General features: G+C 35.5%; 2 protein-coding genes across 5 annotated transcripts; one reads left to right on the top strand and one right to left on the bottom strand.

The window, feature by feature from the left end:
* Nucleotides 1–401: 401 nt before the first annotated feature.
* LOC132623487 (uncharacterized) lies at nt 402–5,226 on the top strand. 4 transcript variants are annotated; one of them, XM_060338244.1, is made up of 11 exons: nt 402–794; nt 1,473–1,542; nt 1,899–1,979; nt 2,071–2,175; nt 2,362–2,775; nt 2,924–3,318; nt 3,393–3,492; nt 3,597–3,656; nt 3,731–3,817; nt 3,964–4,092; nt 4,546–5,226. In XM_060338244.1, the coding sequence occupies exons 1-11, from the start codon at nt 757–759 to the stop codon at nt 4,846–4,848; spliced, it is 1,782 nt and encodes a 593-aa protein (XP_060194227.1). In that variant the 5' UTR covers nt 402–756; the 3' UTR covers nt 4,849–5,226. The 4 variants fall into 4 exon arrangements, with proteins under 4 accessions (XP_060194227.1, XP_060194228.1, XP_060194229.1 ...); XM_060338245.1 differs by having other exon boundaries at nt 403–794; nt 1,451–1,542; XM_060338246.1 differs by having other exon boundaries at nt 404–794; nt 1,451–1,542; nt 1,904–1,979.
* A 491-nt stretch (nt 5,227–5,717) lies between these two features.
* LOC132621825 (STS14 protein) lies at nt 5,718–6,437 on the bottom strand. The gene has a single exon (XM_060336272.1). It carries the CDS (start codon nt 6,316–6,318, stop codon nt 5,818–5,820), a length of 501 nt encoding a protein of 166 aa, XP_060192255.1. The 5' UTR covers nt 6,319–6,437; the 3' UTR covers nt 5,718–5,817.
* Nucleotides 6,438–21,098: the final 14,661 nt, after the last annotated feature.

Below are 21,098 nucleotides of genomic sequence, written 5' to 3'. Positions count from 1 at the left end.
AGCCTTTTTTTTTTTTGATAAAAAAAGAGTCCACTTAGCAAATCAAGAAAGAATTAACTTTGTTTTTTCATATTTACCCCTATTAAGTGTTATATGATCAAATCTCAATGCCTATTTAATTAGGGATAGTTTAGTCAAATTATCTATTTTTGTCTAGGAATTAGTATTTTCTTAAGGGGTGTGCAAATAGCTAAGTGAACTTTTTTTTTTTTTTTATCCGGAGGGAGTAATTTTATTTCAGTTTCACCCACGACTCTAAAAAGGCTATACTATACTTATTAATTACTCATTTAAGAAAGAGATAAGAGATTTAATTACATAATATAAGTTTAATTTAACATTTTTTTAAGGGCTTTCCTTGTATTCAAGTAAAGATGTTACTTTTGGACACCTTTGACATTGAGCTGTCGTAGGAGACTTTTTGTCAAAGCCCAGTTCAAGAACTCTAATTTTTGTAGATAAAGCTTTTCTCACCTTCCCCTTTGCTGCTGGGACTCTGCAATGTAACAGATTCTTCCAGTAAAAGAGAATATATATATATATATATATATATATATATATATATATATATATATATATATGCACCACTTACTTTAATTCTCCGTCAAAAGGGACTGTTTTTTCTTGGCTGTTTTTTTGTATATTAGCCAGCTCTGTAATGTTCAAACTTCAGAGTCTGTTCATGGCAAGCTTTCAAGTTAGTTCTTGAAAAGGAGTGGGGAAAAGGGTGCTGATCAGTTGGAGAAAGCTATTGCAATGCAAGTAGCCATTTCTAAACACAAGCATTCTAAGAGGTAACCATTGGATTTCCTCTTTTTAATGTGTAATAATCCCTCAATCCCAATTTATGTGGCACTGTTGGATTTTCTCGAGTCAGGCGAGTTTTTCTCTGACCGTGACTTTTCATATGTCTTTTAAAATTTTTAAAGTGTTAATTATTACTATATGGCTTATAGCACTAGTTTTCAAATATATAAAGATTATACGTGGGAAATCACGGCCAAAATTAAAGAGTTGACCATGATTCTTTTATATGTGTTTGACTCTCGAAATTCGAACGGTATCTCAGATGGGGAGTAGTATTTTGTGATCTCTCTATCTCTGTTTTTGTATTTGGGGTTTCTCTGAGTTGAAAGACTTACAATTTGGGTGGGGTATGCACTTGGCAAACTGATGTTTTGTTGCAATTTTCTTGGTTCCAATGTTCCGTTTCATTTGACTTGGTCTTAAAGCAGAAGTTCAAAGGTTTTGTAGCAAAATGGAAAAGGAAAATAGAAAGGCTTTGTTATTTTCTTATCTTCTTCATTTCCTACTGTTTTAGTTCTTTGAATGAAGTTTGTTTACAATAGGAACCATTGTGTACTCCAGAAAATGTTTTGTAGCTTAATCTTCCATACTACTATGATTTTTGGGTGATGTCTATTGTTTCGGTTAACATTTTTTTTGCTAGAATTTGATTTTCACAAATGCAGCTTCCCGTATACACGAGGATTTAAAGACAGTGTGGATCATTCAGTAGAGGCCTCTAATCAAATGATGTTGGTAAGGAAGCTTCCATGTGTCCTTCCTGTTCTTATAATTTGAGCTTTCATAGCAGAATGTGACAAAAAGTTACAAGTTAAAAAGGGTGGAAAAGGAAAAGGAGAGTTGGACTCATCATGAACTTTTGATCTTTAACTTGCATCCTAGCTTCCTTTCTACCTTGTCCCCTTTCAAATTTGTTTTTACACTATCTTGAACTACTCCAGTTGCTAAATTGTTGTTTTCTGAAATCAAACAATTTCCTACACTTGCAAATTTCTCTCCAGTATAAAGGAAGGAAGAACGAACTAGGAACACGCCTTAGTAATACCAAGAATTTTGAACATTTGAGGATATATATGTTTTCTTTTATCTAGGATAGGGGTGATACAAATGACTGTAGTGAGAGCAAGAAGAAGCAATCACCTAAGGAAGTCCAAAGTTCTTTGAGGCAAGAGGTAAGAAAACAGAGATGATGAAACTGTTAATTCTAGCTGGTTCAACAGATTATTAATGTCTAAATTGATCAAAAACTTAACTACTTTGCAGATAACACAGCTCGAGAGAAGATTACAGCACCAAGTTACAGTTCGATGTTCTCTAGAGCAAGCATTGGGATGTAAATCTTTCATCACTCAGACCTCAATGTCTAAGGTACCTCCTCCTGTTCCTTGTAGCCTTAAGGACATACCATAATACAACATGTTAATTCTGGTTACTTCGACTGTGAATAAGTTTAGACATTCTGTCAGTCTTTTGCAAAATCAAGATTTTCTTTACTTTTTGTGATACCCTCTATGTTGGTAATGTGTTGAGAGCGTTCGTTTCAATTGACTCCAGCCAACCACAGAACTGATTAGAGAAATTGCAGTACTAGAGTTGGAAGTAGTGCGTCTGGAGCAGTATCTTCTCTCATTATATCGTAAAGCATTTGATCAACAGATCTCATCCATGTCTCCTCCCACAAGAGATGATAAACTAAAGTCTCTTACGAATACCAAAATAAGAAGGTGCCTTGAATTTTCTAAATCTGATACTACAGTGAGAAGGGAAAATTCTTGTGCTCAACCTGATAGCAAGTCGGTATCAAATCCGTGTAAAGAAACAACTAGCACAACAGAAGACAAAGTTAGAGAATGTGAGGCCCATCGAAGTCGTTCCTCACTAACTCAACATTCAGTTCGGTCAAACAGAGAGGCAATACCAGGCAAAGCTTTGCGTGCTTGTCAATCTCAACCTTCATCTATGATGAAGGTATGTTGTGCACTTTTAACTTTTTGACGGGAAGGAGTGATTAGATATTAGCTTTGCATCTATCCATGTGTATAGAGTAATGATTTTCCCTCTGCAGAACAATGAGAAGTGGAGAATTGAGAGTTTTACTTTTATTGGTTCTTTGCAGTATGCGCAGAAATCTTCATCAAATTTAATCAGTTTGGCGGATCATCTTGGCACTTGTATTTCTGATCATGTTCCAGAGACACCAAATAAGCTGTCTGAGGACATGGTAAGGTGCATGTGCACCATATATAGCAAACTTGCTGATCCTTCACTTGCAAATCCGTATCTCTCATCGCCAACCTCATCCTTGTTATCAATGAGTGCCTTTTCTCCGAAAGACATATGGAACCCAGGAATTAGGAAAGATTCATCTTTTGATGTTTGGTTGGACAATCCTTTTCATGTGGAAGGGTTGAAGGAGTTCAGTGGATCTTACAGCACAATGCTTGAAGTACAATGTATATATAGAGATAGTCACGGACTAGATGATATTGAACCTTTGTTGCAAAATTTCAGGTATCTCGTGGAACCTACTTTAGGCGTTAGCAATTTCTTGTTGTAAAACACCCATTAATGTTTTACATTTGCAGATCAATTGTTTCTCGCCTCGAAGTAATAGATCCGCGAAAGTTGAGTCATGCAGAAAAACTAGCTTTCTGGATTAACATACACAACGCATTGGTGATGCATGTAATTATCCTTCTTGATTAAACCTGCAGCATTATAGGTTAAGAAATCTTTAATGTTCCAAATCCACTCTGAGCTTACGATGTTATTCAACTATTCCTATCTAGGCATTTTTATCTTACGGGATTCCACAAAAGAATGTGAAGAGAGTTTTTCTACTCTTGAAGGTTAGTGAGACAAACTAATTTCTTTGGCCAAAATTTGCTTGGTAGATTTTGTCTTACCTTTTTACTTAATCCAGGCTGCCTACAATGTCGGGGGTCATATAGTCAGCGCGAATGTGATACAGAGCTCTATCTTGGGATGTCGGATGTCTAGACCAGGACAGGTGTCCCTACTCTATTCATATTATTAAGTGCTGATACTCAGGCCTAGTATTTTCTGATCCCAGCATGTCTCATTTTACTAGTCTTCCATGGTTGGATTTGTCAGAGTTGGTACTTGTATTGCTGATTAAGCTTACTCTGGATGTAGTGGCTTCGCTTGTTACTTTCTTCTAGAGGAAAATTTAAGGCAGGCGATGAAAGACAAGCCTATGCTATTGAACATCCAGTACCCCTTCTGCACTTTGCACTCTGCTCAGGCAATCATTCAGATCCTGCGGTATGGTCCATAATCCTTCTTTCTCCTTAAAGTTTGTGATGACCATGTTTACTTATACTCAATAGTAATTGAATTACATGGCATTTAACATTGCTCTTTCTTTTTGAAAGGCTAGAAATTGACTTCAGTTTCTATCCGAGAACCACCTTAGAATGTGCTTGATATTCATCCATCTTCTGTTCATGAAAAATAGTTCCTGTCTGTAATCATGCAAATGCAGTGATCAGTAGTAATGTTTTTCACTATTGGTTGCTCTCTAATCGTTGTAGGCTTAGACTAAGGTATAGTAAATCAACTAATCAATGACTATTTTACCTTCTTGAATCTCAAGCAAGTGAAAAACAATAAGAATCTTAGGGTGAGGATTCCATTCTCATCTCTTTTATGGTAAGAGGATTTGATGAACAACTATTACATTTGGTTGTCTCACGGGGCAAATGTTACCTTTTTCAGGTACGAGTCTATACACCCAAGAGAGTGTTTCAGGACCTGGAAGCAGCAAAAGAAGAATATATTAGAGCAACTTTTGGTGTGAAGAAGGATCAGAAAGTTCTTTTGCCAAAGGTTGTCGAGTCCTTTGCTAAAGAATCTGGTCTATGTCCTGCTGGTGTGATGGAGATGATCCAGCAATCTTTACCTGAATCTCTTAGGAAAAGCATAAAGAAGATTCAGCAGGGAAATTCTCACAAGAACATTGAATGGGTTCCTCATAATTTTGCTTTTCGGTACCTAATCACGAAGGAGCTGTTGCAGTGACTACTTTTATTGTGTGTTTTTAGCTTTGTTTATGTGATTATAGAGATTTGATTAGTACTAAGTCACTTAGACCTCCAACTAGTAGGTCATAGGTTCTAGTCTCGCTAAGGGTAAGTGAAAATCAATGTTTATTCCATGTGGAATCAGAGTGGGAAAAGGGAGGAAAAGAGTTTTTTAGTGAGACCTCTTTTTCTTTCTTTTCCCTGTCCTAATAGGAGTTCTTTACAGGATACTTATTTCCTTTTTCTCTGTTCTGTATAAATGCATAAGTTAGAATGGAGGAATGACTGGAGAATGCCTGCAATCTGTGTTTTGTATGTAACATCATTTTTTGGCTTCATTTTTTATAATTCAGATTAACATTTGTTGTTGGATCAATCAACTGCGTCTTAATCCCAAGGTCCTTGTTAGTCTTCACATAAGATTGTCGGTTGTCTCTGGTCCCATAGATCATTCACCAAAGGCGGATGTAGTAAACTGAATAGTATTTTCGACACAAATATAGATATACATATGAAAATTTTACTAAAATTTCAATAAATATTTAAATTCCAGATTCATAATTTCAAAAATGTAATCATAGGTTTATGATTAAAAAGCTAAAGAGTTATATGGGATCTCTCCATCAATAACTACAGATTTCGAGTTTGAACTCCTGAGAGTAAGAAAAATCTTGGTAGGGAATGTTATCCAGATTATTGGAAGTTCCAAAGTAGGAACCCAATACTGGGTTAAAAAATAAAAAAAGCACTAAGATTGAACCTATCGAATTTAAATCCTCGATTCAGTCTCCCAGCACCTTAATTTTGAATTATTTGGATCGGCAAAATATTGCTAGCTATGTTGAACGTGCAAAAGAGAAAGGAGAATACCAGCAAATGAACAGAGTGACTTCTTATTGTAAATGAAAGCTACAAACTTGAATACACAGAAGTTATTACATTACAGATCATGTAAATTAATTACAGATCAATAAGGTTTCTCTCCTATTACATTTCCAGGAGGATTATAGAAGCATATAGTAAGAGTAGCAGCTTCTTTAGAACAAGTAGCTTGACCACAACCCAATTCCATCGATTTCTTCCAAACAACCTGCGTGTAAACACCACACTTATCACTCCCTACACATGAATTATTAGCATAGTTGTAGAATTTCTTCTCAGCAACCCAATTATCCACAGCCATACGTGGTGTCACGTTCATACCACTAGCCCAAAATTGATTACCACCATATTTCCCACTGGTTAAATTTGCAAAACTGCAATTTTGTTTGTCCCTTTGGTAACGAACAAGAAGGCTAGTTTCTTTAGCTAACGTTGGACTCCATGTGAGAGGACCAACCCCCACTTCAGCTCTTGCCTTGTTATGTGCATCCAAGAATTCTTGAGCTGATGGTGCAGTTCTCTGTGCTGAGATGTGAGTTAAGGATATTAAAGCAGTGAATAATACCAGGAAGAAAAAGTTGGCCATTTTGTATCTAACTTTCAACTATGTTTTTGTTTCTTTATATTCAGAGGTCAACTTGAAAGAGATGGTGAAATGAGCTAATATATATTCTTAAGTTCATATAGGGGGGTGAGTCAGCGCTATGTACTCGTGGGGTGTGCATGATAGTTATGTGAAAATTATAATGCAAGAATTATTTATAGACAACTGTTATGTAGTGATTAATAATGATAGAATTAATTCATGACTGCAACCCTAAAAGACCAAATATATTCAGCCAGCGTTATATTTAAAGGACTACTCGTGCAATTGAACTTTGTTATGCACTGGTTAATAATATCAAGATTGTTACTGTAGGAGTATTTTTATCATTTCTTTATTGCTAATGTATGTATATATTGCCATATTTTCCGCATGAAATAACACATAAATATCACCCAAAACTTAGTGTAGATATATTATTTATTGCCGCCAACCAAATATTACATTAGCTATAGTGATCATCTTTTCTTATGCGACCAATCGAATGCTACATTATATAGCGATATTATTTTTTATGTAACGAATTAATTAATATACTCTCTCCGTTTCAATTTGTGTGAACTATTACTATTTGAGGAGTCTACGGGATGGTTCTTTGATCATATTTTTCTTACATTTTTTCTAAATTTTTTGAATTATAAATTAGCATGACTTATAGTACCTTTTATGTAGTTTCTAAATATATAAAATCTAATTTTACAAACTTGAAAAATCTATGGTCAAAATCATAAAATTTGACCCTCGTACTCTGAAAAAGTTGACGCCAATTGAAACAGAGAGAGTCTTACTTAAGCAAAATTTTATACCGAAAGTTAATTTTATTTACTAATATAATCAACCAAATGACTCAATGATTTAAATTTTTAAATAGGATTATACATGGTGTCGTGATTGCTTTTGATATACTCATCTGTCATTTTCCTCCATAATGGATCTTGTTCATGTGGGGGCGACTATATATTGGACTTACGTGCCCAATATTAATGCACGTGAGTGACAACCTGCAGACTGACTGTTGAGGCCACTGAGGCGCATAGAATTGAAGAAAAACAAAGACGTGTGACATACTGACAGGACATGGTTTTGTTACTTTGACGTATAGCTGAAGTTAATGAAATTAGTCATGCGATCGGCGGCGAATTTAGGCATAAAAAAATAAATTACGTGAATACATGATCACTCAATTAAACTCGGTATATTATTTATATAAATTTTAAAATATATCTAATATTAACTGAAGAAACACATGATCAAACTAGATTGAGTGGAGTACTGATTAAGTGCTAAGTTTAATCCCTCAAGGTCGTGGGATCAAACCCAACTAAATGCACTTCCTTTTATTTTTTAAATTTTATTTAAAATGGTGAACCCATCCTCTTAAAATCCTGAATTCGCCTCTGATCATAAGGGTCGAGATAAAACAATAAGTATTCTTTTATTTTTAATTAAAAATTTCGGATGCGAGCCTTGTTAGGAAAGAAGTCATCTTTATTAAGGAGAGTTTTACTCTCCAATATGAAACTTTCCGACACAAATATGAATTTAATTGTGCCTTAATACAAAAGTCGAATGAAAAACAAAGAGGCAAAAGACATAAATTGACCCTTAAACTATACCCCAAATGTCGATATCACACTTAAACTTTACTAGTGACCTATTACACACTTGATATATGAAAAAGTAATATTATTTACCCCCGAGAGCTGATGTGGCATAAAAAAAAATTATATTTAAATAATAGGAGGGTGAGATCAAAATTAAAGTAATTTTTTTAAAAAAATTAATAAAAAAATATTTTTTTTGCAACTTCTTCTTCTTTTTCAACCACCACCCCCAACCCCTCCCCTTTCTCCTCCACCTTCCCGCAACCCCAAACTCCACACCCCAAAACCCTTCTTCTTCTTCCTCTCACTGCCACCCCACCCTTCTCTTCTGCCATTTTCACGCCACCTCTACCCCCATCCCCACTTCCCAAACCTTTTTTCTTCTTCATTTCACCATCACCACCACCGCCTTCACGCCACCCCCACCCCCCAAAACCCTTATTCTTCTTCTTCGTTTTCATTTCACCTGCACCCCCACCCCCAAAAACTACCCAAAGATTTCTTCAACCAACCAAAGCAACAACCTTCCATTGGTATACTCGTGAAATTTTCCACATAAAATCAATAATAACAAGGCAAATCTGTTGCCATTGATGTAATAGCAGCAGTAGTTGTCAAATTATTAACACTCCCACTACTGAATTTTTGACGACTATTGGTGAAAGTTTTGATGTAATAGCAGTAGTAGTAGTAAAATTCATGTGGTGGTGAAATTGGTGGCAATGGTGGTGGCGAAACCGGTGGCGATGGTGGTAGCGGATTGGTAGTGGTGAAACTGGTGGCCATGGTGGTGGCGGATTGGTGGTGGTGAAACTGGTGGCGATAGTGGTGGCGGATTGGTGGTTCCGGAGAGGTGGGGTGATGGTGATGAAGAAGATATAATTATTGGAGGATTTTAATGGTTAATTAGGGATTAATAGTGTAAATATAATTAATAAAAAGAAAATCAAATGAATAAAGAAAAGGAAATGAATATAAAATTAAAATTTAGGAAATTTCCAAGGTAGCACTGACGTGGTGCTGATGCGGCGAGAGAGTGTGTTACACTTCCCACCATGTGACTGGTTTTCAGCTCTCAAGAGGTAAATAATACCACTTTTTCATATATTAAGTGTGTAATAGGTCACTAGTAAAATTTAAATGTGATATTAACATTTAGAGTATAATTTAAGGGTCAATTTATGTCTTTTGCCAAACAAAAAAGAATGAAATTAGCCATGTGATTTGCTCATATTGACCAACACTTTAAAAACACTTCCATTTAATGCAAAATACACTACTCCGTGAAGCGGCAGATGTCGGCCCACCTTCTCACTATGTAATTGGAGTAGAAATGAAATGAAAATTTGCAAATTTGACTTTGGATATCAAATTCAATGATCCGGCTTTATAATAATTAATAAAAACTAGGTGATTTCTTTTGACTTAAGTTTTGATGGGTATAATACTCAATAAAATATTCAAAGTGCGTTGCAAGCTACTCAATCCGTCTCAATTTAAGTGTCTTAATTTGATTTGACACGAAATAAAGAAATTAAAAGGGATATTTGAATCTTGTGGTCTCATATTAAAGATGGGTAAAGTAGCAAAAGTATTTTGAATCTTATGATTTTAAACTTATCGACCAGGATGTTTGAATTGTCAACTTACTAAATATAGAAAGAGACACTCTTTTTGGGACAGACCAAAAAAAAAAAGTAAGACACTTAAAATGAGACGGGGGAGTAATTCGAAAATCATCAAAAATAGAAATAAAAATATATTTATGCCCCCCTTAAATCACATAAGCTTGAGATTGATTGGAAGATGAGTATTCCCTGCTCTTTTTTCATGATCATGGTGACCTTTGTAAGATTAACTTAATTCACACAGGATCTTGAACATAGTAATCTTACATGGAGAGAACACCGAAAGAATACCTGATGTGGAAGACATTATTACGAAAGCGGAAGCGTTAATTGTAGAAACTGATTTCTACCTTCTTGCCCTAATCTTACGTTACCACAGCCGCCAGCGATGGAAAAGATTAGAGATTTTGTGGTCACCCTAATGGGTGGAGGGAGGACTAATTTATAGGAGTTGTGACTAAATCTGGTACGTCCATTAAGTAACTGATCTAACGGACGAGATTTATTCTTCATTAAATATTAGTCATGGGTTTTACTTTAATTGGGCCACACATAAGAATAATAAAAATTCTTACATTCTCCCACTTGGCCCAATGACCACATAACACTAATATTTAACGACATAAACATTAGTTGCACATAAAATAAATCTCTTATATAACGTCCATCATACATACCATATTATGACAAACCACTAATGCGAGTTATGGCGGTTATACATAATTTTGTGCTACATGTCATACCCCATTTTAACCGGGTTGAAATAGGAGTACAACATATTGGAGATTCCTATTTATTTTATTTTAAGGTGTCGCCACCTAATTAATTTAACGGTGAATTAGGACACCTAATTTATTAACTAAGGTAAAGTGAAAACTAAACCTCCGTTAATAGTCTGCTTAACCAGTGTGATTCTAGGTAAGGGCTCTATATTATCCTAAAGGGAATGGGTTAGGCATCCTTTAGAATCCGTTAACTTACGGTTATCCGACCAAACTTAGGTTAATTAATTCAGATTAAATATAATGCTTAAATCTTAAGAAAAATAGGTTGTAAATGTTGTTGAGATTTTAAAGGAAAACATAATGATGCTATTTAAACTGCCTTGAAGAAATGCATAGTAGTCAACTTAAAAATAAACTTATAAATGTTGTTAAAAATAATAATTTTTACTGTATAAAATGAGACTGGCAAAATATAGTGATTTGTATATAAGTAGAAGCTTTTAAGAGAAAACCTAGCCAATGTGACATTATATCCGTATAATAGTGTAAGAAATCTAAACTTGTTTTAAAGATAGAATGCAAAGGTGATGAATTTCTCCTTTTTTTTTACTGATTTATTTAATTATGCTCGGCTAAAAATAGACGTGATTGATTCAGACTTGAAGAGTTATTTATAAAATAATACTTGAGTTTATATTTACATATTAATGACGTTTTTAAATGTTTAGATAACAAGAATAAAATATGATTTCTTTCATTTAAAATATATATATAATCCTTCTATTTTGCAAATCAATTTTTAATAAAATAAATATTAGACATTGTAAATGGTTTTAATCATGAAAAGAAAGAAATGAAACTTATGAAATTATTGTTAGCCCCTCTTAAACTAACTACCCATGACTAAAACTAAGCCTCACTAGTTTACTAAGGTTCATCTAATCTAAGAAAATAAAGCAGGATAAAGGGTTAGTTGCATAATACAAGCTAAATACACAAAATAAAAAGGGGTAAATAAATATCGAATGGGCCAGCTCATTTGGGAACTGCTGGACCTATTTGCTGTTGGGCCTCGGCCCAGCAAATTCTTTAATATGGACTGCTGTGGCTGTTTTTGTCTATTGGACTTTGGTCCAGAATTTGTGTTCTATTCCCTCTTTGCTGCAGCAGGATTGATGGGAAGTGACTCAAGAAAATTGCGTTGGGTTTTTAGCCCAACACCGAATACGGAAGAAGAACGAGTCCCTCGGACTCGTATGCGATGGTCATGCACAAAAAAAATGAAAGGAAAAGGATTAGTATTAAATCAAATAACTACGGCTGAACACGCACAATGTAGATTTAAAACAGTTCAGGGGATTATGTGTATTCTATGTATATTTGAGTATATTCAGAGCATATACAAATCAACCAACACGCATCAAGGATTGGAGACTGATGATTAAATGAATGACAACTTATCAGGAATATATATCAAATTTTAGATCAATTTTTAACTAGTGTTTCGTATCGATTGTCACCAATATGCATGTGATGATAACCAAAGCTCACAAAGGAGCATTGCAGACTTGGGCACTTAAAGGTTTAGGCATGAGCATATACACAGAATTCTCAATGTCAATATTAATTGATCATAACTGAATGCTCAGATGGGTTATATTAGATAATTTTTAACATATACCTTTGATATAAACTCGTTCAACCAAGTAATTAATGCACAGGTTAAGTCGATAAGCTAGCCTATGTTTATGAGCTTAAACTGACTTCATTACCATATTTTCACGGACAGAATTGTTGAAAGAAAAAGGAAAGGAAGTCCAACTGGTCATTAGGGAACAAAAAGAAGAAGAAAATATGTTCAGGGAAACATACGTTCTAAGAGAACACTTGGTCAAGACAGATGACACATTAGGAAGCTCATGGAAGCCAATCAAGAGACAGACACAAAAAATACACACTATATTCAGAACCTATAAGCCAACAAGAAGCAGTTATACATGTGAGATTCCTCCTACAAGATTAACAGACATTCATAACTCCAGCCAATAACCAGTTGGGTCTTCTTCTAGGTAGAAATCAAACAAAACCCCATATCTTATCCACAAATGATTATGTCTATCATAATAACAAACTAAGTGTTCTTTCAACAGGCTTTAGTCCCTGGAGAAACAACAGTTGTTACACTCAAAACCATAACAACGAACAACCAATAATGCAGCCATGAATAACAAAATTGCAGCCAAGAACAGAACCCTTTGAACCAGCAACTGATTTATGGCAGGAAACCAGTTCTAAACACAGTAGCAGGTGATACGACTCGATAACAGTATGCTTTTAAGGAGTGATAATATTTGACTTCAGAGTTAACCAAAACATTATTTTTTCAAAGTGTCACAATCAATAAACCAAGCAAAACAGCCAGAGTACATCAAGGCAGAAACAGATAAGGGTTGAGACATAGTTATCAAGAAGATTATTTTCAGGCACGTAAGCAAGCATCACTCTTCCTGGGCAGTAATACAATCATTTAAGATTATCAGAGGTGATAATTTGAGGCTGAATTCGAGTCCCTCTAATATCTGATCACAATTTCAGTCATCCCTATCTAACAGGTTTGATAAAGACATGTTTTCTTATGCACTAAGAAGAACTTCCAAACACTTGAGCACATAATAACAACATGGTCACACTATTTCTGTGAAACTGTTTTCAGTCACCAAAGCTAGATACTACATATTGTTGATTAAAACAAACCCCGCTCAGGCATTTGTGTTAGCACATGATTGTCTTGCACAAATTGAGAATATCTTTCTATCATTTCCATTTCCAATAGCACTTTGTTATTAATCCCTAAGTTATGGGAATCAGATCTTGTTTATATGAGACTTAGAACATACTCTCAAAAGCCACAAACAAACTTCAATCAAAGGAAGAGGAAGAAAGAGGACATAAACACCTATTCCTATCTTCGACATTTCAGAGAAAGAAACTAAATCTAGGGGGTTGAAAAACTCCATTAGGGTCTAGCTTGGACTCTCACGGTAAACACACCAATTGTACATATGCAACACAGTTCACATCAAATATACTTCATACAAATCCAACACTGTCTACACATGATTTTGACACTATAACCAACAAATTTCACATAGCAAAGATCTGATTTATTAGCAAATAAAGGGAAAAACACATCTACGCAATGATTTGACTAGCCCACCTGTTAGATGGGATCTACAATAGACATACCATACATAAAATAGGACAGATGTCATACTGGATTAGGTTTAAATCAATTAAATAACCATAAACAACTGTGAGCAACAAGTGATTATACATGCTTAACTGATCATTAACCAAATTAACTGGGAACGAAACCTAAATAATTTCATACCATTTATTAGATCGAATTATCAGCATGCAAATAAACACTATCCAAACTAAGCCGCACACGCTGAACTAAATAACAACAACGACATCTGACAATATCTAAAACTGAGCTAAAACGTGATAATGATTTATCTAACTACAATATCTAAGCTAGACATCAAACCAAACCATAAAAAAAAACATAAATGTCACGACCCAACCCCGTGGGCCGCGACCAGTGCCCTAGCTGGGCACCTATACGTACCCGATACCCAAATTAGCATATTATCAGAATAATAATATAATAATAACATTGGTGGATGCTACAGAATTTAGCAGAAGAGCAGATTTGGCACACAGGAGCCGATAAGGCTATCATAAAACAAAACATCCCAAACATATGTACAGAACCCACACAGATGTATCCACAGACCTCTACTGAACATATCATAATCATAAGACGGGACAGGGCCCCGTCATACCCAGAATAATGTACATATCCAGATAGCAGTGACAGACTGTACCAAAAGATGGGCTCTGTAGAAGAGAGCGCCCCAAACTAGCAGAAATGGGATCCTAAACGTGCGGATCAGCAAACCTGTCGTCCGTACCTGCGCGGCATGAAAACGCAGCCCCCGAAGAAAGGGGGTCAGTACGAAATATGTACTGAATATGTAAAGCGGAATCACAGAAGTCAAATCATAATGATTACAGAAAATGGGTACAAAATCCAGAGTGTCAAATGCATATTTCCAAATCAGACAGAATGTGTACAGACACATATGTCATATCATATCCGATCCCTGCCACGGGACTCGGCAGACAGAACGTGGTCACCCTCCCGACACTGGTGCCACAATACAGAGGAATCAAAAAAGGGGGCGTGGCCCCGTATCATAAAATGTCATATCAGAATGGCCATAACAGATCAGATCAGAATAGGCGGACATGGCACATCATACTCCACAGACCCATGTACGCGTATACCTGCCCCCTCACATCGGGGCGCGGCGAACAATGCAGAGAATTACGCTTGACAACATATCCTGGCCCGGGCTCAGTGTGGGAAACATTGGGACATCCACGAATGGAGTAGTGAGAGACTAATGCAATTTAAAAATATAATAAATGTTTTCAAAGACTCGATGAAGCGTATCAAAGACAAACAAATTCAATGGGGTCGGACGGAATCATAATAAATGTATTTCGGATATCATAATAAATTACAGAAGTATAACTTTCCCGAAGTCATTCCGAGTGTCAAAATAATTTATAATATTTAACAGAATATTTAAAATAATATTCGTTAAGCGATTAGTAGGGTAATTAAAACATTTCTTTCAAAAATCGCTTAAAAAGGAAGCTTTAACACATTAGGGGCAAAAACGTAAATAGTGGGCCCGCCTCAGAACAAATAAGGCGGCGGGCTCAAATTGTGCCCTCTAAACATATAGTATCATCTACGAAGGTTATACAGACATCCTATGACTTTCTGAGTAATTTAGAGCACAATTGCATAATTTCAGAAAAAGCGTATCAAAATGGTTCAATTCTACTGAAGGAAAAACTGAAATTTTGTCTTGCGGATTCCGAGGGCCAAGAGGTCCTTCGAGGCCCGGATCCGACCCTAATACACTAAGGGCATGCCAAGGGAAGAATTGGGTTTGCTTTACATACCTTTCACGCTTCTTAAGCCTTTCCAATCTCACTTCCCGTTTCGTCGAAAAACTGCAATTGGTCAAGTTTACCAATTGTGAATTATTAATGCCATTATTTCAACTTTAAGCATATTTGGCTACCGAAATTTCGGCAGCACTTCCCCTATACATATGACACCCCGAGAATTCAACTCGGCTATAAATCATCAACAACAACCCAAACGACAACAACAATATCAACAATGAACATTAAAAACACAAATATCCTTCAACTAGTCATTTTTCTCACAAGTTGACATAATCTTCAATTCAACCCAACTTTCAACTAAGATCAATAATTTCATATTCAACAACCATCATGATCATCACCATATAGTTCTAGAAACATTTCATATCGTTTTCCTTAAGATATACACTCGATATACATGATATACAATCTTCCGCCAAAATCATAACTTATGCAAAACATCAAATCTTCGGCATACAACTTCATAACAAGTTTCCAACTTCCAAATTCATCACTGATCATTACTATTAGCAACCAAACAACTTCATTTCCTTAACGTCGGAAAATCATACTAAAACGACATAAGTTTCTACATTTCAATTCAATACAAACTTATATCATTCTAACTTCTTTTACATATCAAGCATTACAACAACACTCCAATACTCTAAACAAACTTAATCCATTTCATTCCCAAGTCAAATACACCACACGGCCATATGCTATTTTTCTCCATTCAATCAAATTTATTCCACTTTCATTCTCAACATAAATTCCATCACATTCACAACTAGAATACAACATGAATTCTATACATTTTTGGCTATACAACATGCATATACACACGGCTACGAGTCATATACCAAACCCACATTGCGAACTTCCATTTCTTCATACAATCAACACATTTCCATAAACTACAACACAATCAAAGCTTCATAACACAAATAAAAGGTAGAAATTCTTACCTTTTCTTCAAGTTTTCTTCACTTGGATATATGATCACTTTGGTGAATTGGATGCTCCCCACTCCAAACCAACTCTACCAAGTTACAAAGGAACCTTAACTTAGTAGGAAAATCACAAAAGAAAAATTTTTGGAACAAGATTTTGGATAGCTATTTTTCCATGGCCAAACCCGAGAGCCTCTTTTTTTCTTTGTGTTGTTCTTGATTTTTTTGATCTTGCTTCTAAGTCTTGAACCTTCTAATGTATATCTTATAGTGACTTGGTCACATGACCAAGCATATGACCACTTAATGGGCTTGGATCAAGGCCATTATGCCAATTAATCTTATGGAAATTTAATACAAAGTTTTGGGCTTGGGCCACCATGGCCGGCCACTACAATGCATTGGGCATTAAATTTGCTTCTTATTTTACAAGCCCAATAATTTGTGGATCGTATTTTGTAATTCCCGGAACAAATTTCCAAAATTTCAAAATTACCCTTAGCCTTGTCCCACACTTCATGACTCTATTCTTTCGTGTATAACTCCTATGTTCAACAAAATATCAAATTGACCTTATATCTCAAGAATCCAATATAATTCAAGTCTTTCCAAACGTGTGAAAACACGGGTTATAACAATAAACATACAAAACTTGAAAGACAGGAATGGGATTTACCTTCTTCGGGTGCAGCGAAGTGAGGCGAAGGTTTCGATATCCACTCGAACACTTTGAAATTCGAACTTGCGTATGCTTGGATTAAAAGCGACCCAGAGGCAAGCAGAAAAAATAGAAATTTGATTTAATGTTCTTGGTTCGACCTTTAGAATTTCTTACGACTACTGAAAACTTGATATATATATATCTATATTCGGAGAATTTTGGGGTTTCAAGATCTTTAATCTTCAGGGGATTTCTACGGCTAAAAGAAAACAGGTTCTTTGGAGGAATTTTATGAATCGAACAAAGATCCTCTGTTCTTGAGGAATTTCACCAATCCAATAAATCCCCCTTTTCAACTGATTTGGAGATGGATATTTATAAAGCGATTTAGGGTTTCTCGTGACGAAGAGAGAGTGGAGCGGGGACAAACGAAGGTGGAGGGAACAGAAGCGTGAGGGGACAGCGGGAGTGGGGTGACAGACGCGTGGGAGGATGACGATGGAAGAGGAGTGGGAGTAACGTGGGGGAAGATGGGCGAAAAGGGAGAGAAAGAGGAAAGGGGGAGGGGGAGGCGCGGCGGAGAAAAATGGGAAGGGAACCTAGGGTTCCCTTGTTTTGGACGAGAGTTGGGCCGGGTCGGGTAATGATTTAATGGACTGGATTGGCTGAAAATATATGGGCTAGGGTATTTAAAATGTGGCTAGGTAAATTAAAATGTGGACTGATTTATGAATTGGTCCGAAAATAGTATGGGTTGATTGGGCTACTACGTTTAAATAAAAGACCTATTTAAATAACTTGTGTTAATATAAAATATGCAATTATTAGTGCTCAGATAAAAAATGGCGTTGTAATAGCCGTGCAATAATATTTCGAAAATCCACAGGAAATAAACACTATTATTTAATTATGCAAAGATAAATGTGATGCGTGTGCGTAAGCTGGTAAAATGCCGGAATGATAGAATTGTGAATTATAATAATAATAATAATAATAATAATAATAATAATAATAATAATAATAATAATAATAATAATAATAATAATAATGATAATGATGGCTAGTAACTGCAATAGAATAATGAAACGCCGGTATTGATAAGAGGCTAATAATTATAGTAAAAAATACAAATATATATTTTATAATTTTTCAAAAATATTAGAAGCGTAAACAGGTATTTCGGAGGAGAGGCGGGACAAAATTGGGTGTCAACACTACATACTCCCTTCCATATACTACAACATTAGCAACTTATCATACTAGGTTCATAAGCTATAAAACATTTAACATTATGGTCCACAATAATGTCTCATTGAGACTCATCCTGTAATATCCCAAAACAATAATGTGTACACCATTATGAGACACAGGAAATTCATTAATGTATTTCAGAAACACATAATTGAGCTCAGAGTGTCAAACATCATAAAGAAAAACATTAATCATAGGTACAACCAAGACCTATTATATGTACATGTTCTTTAAATGTATTTGGTTGTAAACCTTTCGTTAACGGATCTGCAATCATGAGATCAGTTCTAATATGCTCAAGTGACACCCTTTGTTTCTGAACTCCATCCTTGACGGTAGAGTACTTTAATTCCATATATTTGGCACCTTTGGAGTAGTTATCGTTCTTGGAGAAGAATATTGATGCGGTATTATCACAATAAATTTTCAGCGGCTTGGTAATGGTGTCAACAACCTCAAGTCCTGAAATAAAGTTCCGCAGCCAGAATGCATGAATTGTGGCTTCAAAACATGTCGCAAATTCTGCTTCCATTGTGGATGTAGCAATGATAGATTGCTTAGCACTCTTCCATGATACCTCTCCTTCAGCTAATAGGAACAAGTAACCAAAAGTGGACTTTCTAGTGTCAACACATCCACCATGATATGAATCCGAGTATCCAATAACTTCTAAGTGGTTGCATCTCCTATACGTGAGCATGTCATCCTTCGTTCATTTCAGGTACCTCAAAACTTTCTTTGCAGCTTTCCAGTGATCAATTCTCGGGTTACTCTGATATCTTCCTAGAATTTCGCCTGCAAACTAATATCCGGTCTTGTGCAAGTTTGAGCATACATCAAACTTCCAACAATAGAAGAGTAAGGAATTGACTCTATTTCTTTTCATTCTACATCATTCTTTAGACACAGCATAAGACTAAATTTGTCCCCTTTTTGAATTGGAACAATTCTTGCTGAACAATTGTTCATGTTAAATCTCTCAAGAACTCTTTTGATATAGTCTTTCTGAGACAATCCAAATAATCTCTGTGATCTATAACAGAATATTTCTATCCCTATCACATAGGATGCCTCACCCATATCTTTCATTTCAAAATTCTTAGAGAGAAAATCTTTCGTCTCACGTAATATGCCCAAATCAGTAGCAGCAAGCAAAATATCGTCAACATATAGGACTAAGAATGTAAACTTGCTCCCACTGATCTTTTTATATATACACCGATCAACGATGTTTTCCTTAAATCCAAAATATGTTATGGTATCATTAAACTTTATATACCATTGTCGTGAGGCTTGTTTGAGTCCATATATTGACTTCTTTAATTTACACACATTTTGACCTTTTCTTTTAATTTCAAAATCCTCTAGTTGGTCCATATAAACTTCCTCCTCGAGGTTTCCATTAAGAAAGACAGTTTTCACATCCATTTGGTGTAACTCTAAATCATAATGAGCCACCAAAGCCCTAATAATCCTTAAAGAGTCTTTCTTTGCGACCGGTGAAAAGGTGTATTTATAATCAATTCCTCCTTTTTGAGTATAACCCTTGGCAATAAGTCTGGCTTTATATTGTTCAATGTTTCCATTTGAATCGCGCTTTTTCTTGAAGACCCATCTACACCTGATTCTTTTAGAACTTTCTGGCAATTCAACGAGATCCTAGACTTTGTTGTATTCCATGAATTTTAACTCTTCTTTCATGGCATCAATCCATTTGTCAGACTCAGTACTTTCTATGGCTTGTGAAAATGAAACCGGATCTTTATTAAGTCTAATGTCAAAATCTGACTCTTGTAAATAAACCACATAATCGTCTGGAATAGCCGATTTTTCGTTCTTTTTGAGATTTTCTCAATGAAACTGTTCGTGGCTCATTTGCGTCAGATATTTATGAGTTAGTTCCTTCTTGGATTGTTTCATTCAAATGTTATTCAGTATGTCAAAGTATTCTTTGACAACGGGAACAATATTTGTTATTGGTGTGGAAGTAGGCATTCATGGGTAAAGGAACATTAACCCTTACCTCATTTATTTCCACACTTTGTCGTTCGACACTCCCACTAACTTCACCATTTTTAATGAATCTTGCATTACCGGTTTCAACAATTCTTGAGCTATGTTTTGGACAGTAAAACCTATAACTTTTAGATTTCTCTAGGTAACCAATAAAGTAACCACTTACTGTTCGCGAATCTAATTTTTTTTCATGTGGATTATAAATTCTAGCCTCCGCTGGACAGCCCCAAACATGCAGGTGTCTTAAACTAGGTTTCCTTCCAGTCCATAGTTCAAAAAGAGTCTTTGAAACTGCCTTACTGGGAATCCTGTTTAATAAATACACAACGGTACTAAAAGCATACATCCACAAAGTTTTGGGTAACGAGGAATTACTTATCATACTCCTAGCCATATCCATAAGTGTCTGATTACGCCTTTCTGCAACCCTCTTTCTTTGGATATATGACCCTAACACCTGTGCCACAAGTAAGCAGAACTTTCATTCAGTGAACTACGTTTAATTCCAACATTTTTATGTATAGCAAAAAGGGATTCAGAAAAAACATTATCGAGTTTCAATTTATATAAACCATCAATAAGAACACCAGAACCATAAAAAACGGCATTCTTATATAAATTGAAACATTCATGTCCAAACTTAAAATCAAATCCAGAAACATCAAGTCTTAAAAGAGAAATCAAATTCCCAGAAACTGAAGGAACATAAAGAGTCTGTAATAGATCAAGGTGATGTCCAGTCTCCAAGATCAAATGATAAGTCCCTATTCCTTCAATTGGAGCCTTCATATGATTTCCCATGAACAAGAAATCCTTATTTAGATAGTAAGAAATCCTTGCAACATAGTGGATACGTGAGTAGTTGCACCAAAATCAAGCTACCAAGTATTATT

The sequence above is a fragment of the Lycium barbarum genome, chromosome 12, assembly GCF_019175385.1.
Source record: "Lycium barbarum isolate Lr01 chromosome 12, ASM1917538v2, whole genome shotgun sequence".
Taxonomy (NCBI): domain Eukaryota; kingdom Viridiplantae; phylum Streptophyta; class Magnoliopsida; order Solanales; family Solanaceae; genus Lycium; species Lycium barbarum.
Note: the sequence above shows the minus strand (reverse complement) of the source record. Positions and strands in the feature narration are given on the sequence as shown.

Coding starts and splice junctions, on each gene's coding strand:
- LOC132623487 (XM_060338244.1), top strand. CDS start 757: ATGCAAGTAGCCATTTCTAAACACAAGCATTCTAAGAG. Junction 1,543..1,898: donor CCTCTAATCAAATGATGTTG/GTAAGGAAGCTT, acceptor TCTTTTATCTAG/GATAGGGGTGATACAAATGA. Junction 3,319..3,392: donor CCTTTGTTGCAAAATTTCAG/GTATCTCGTGGA, acceptor TTACATTTGCAG/ATCAATTGTTTCTCGCCTCG.
- LOC132621825 (XM_060336272.1), bottom strand. CDS start 6,318: ATGGCCAACTTTTTCTTCCTGGTATTATTCACTGCTTTAATATCCTTA.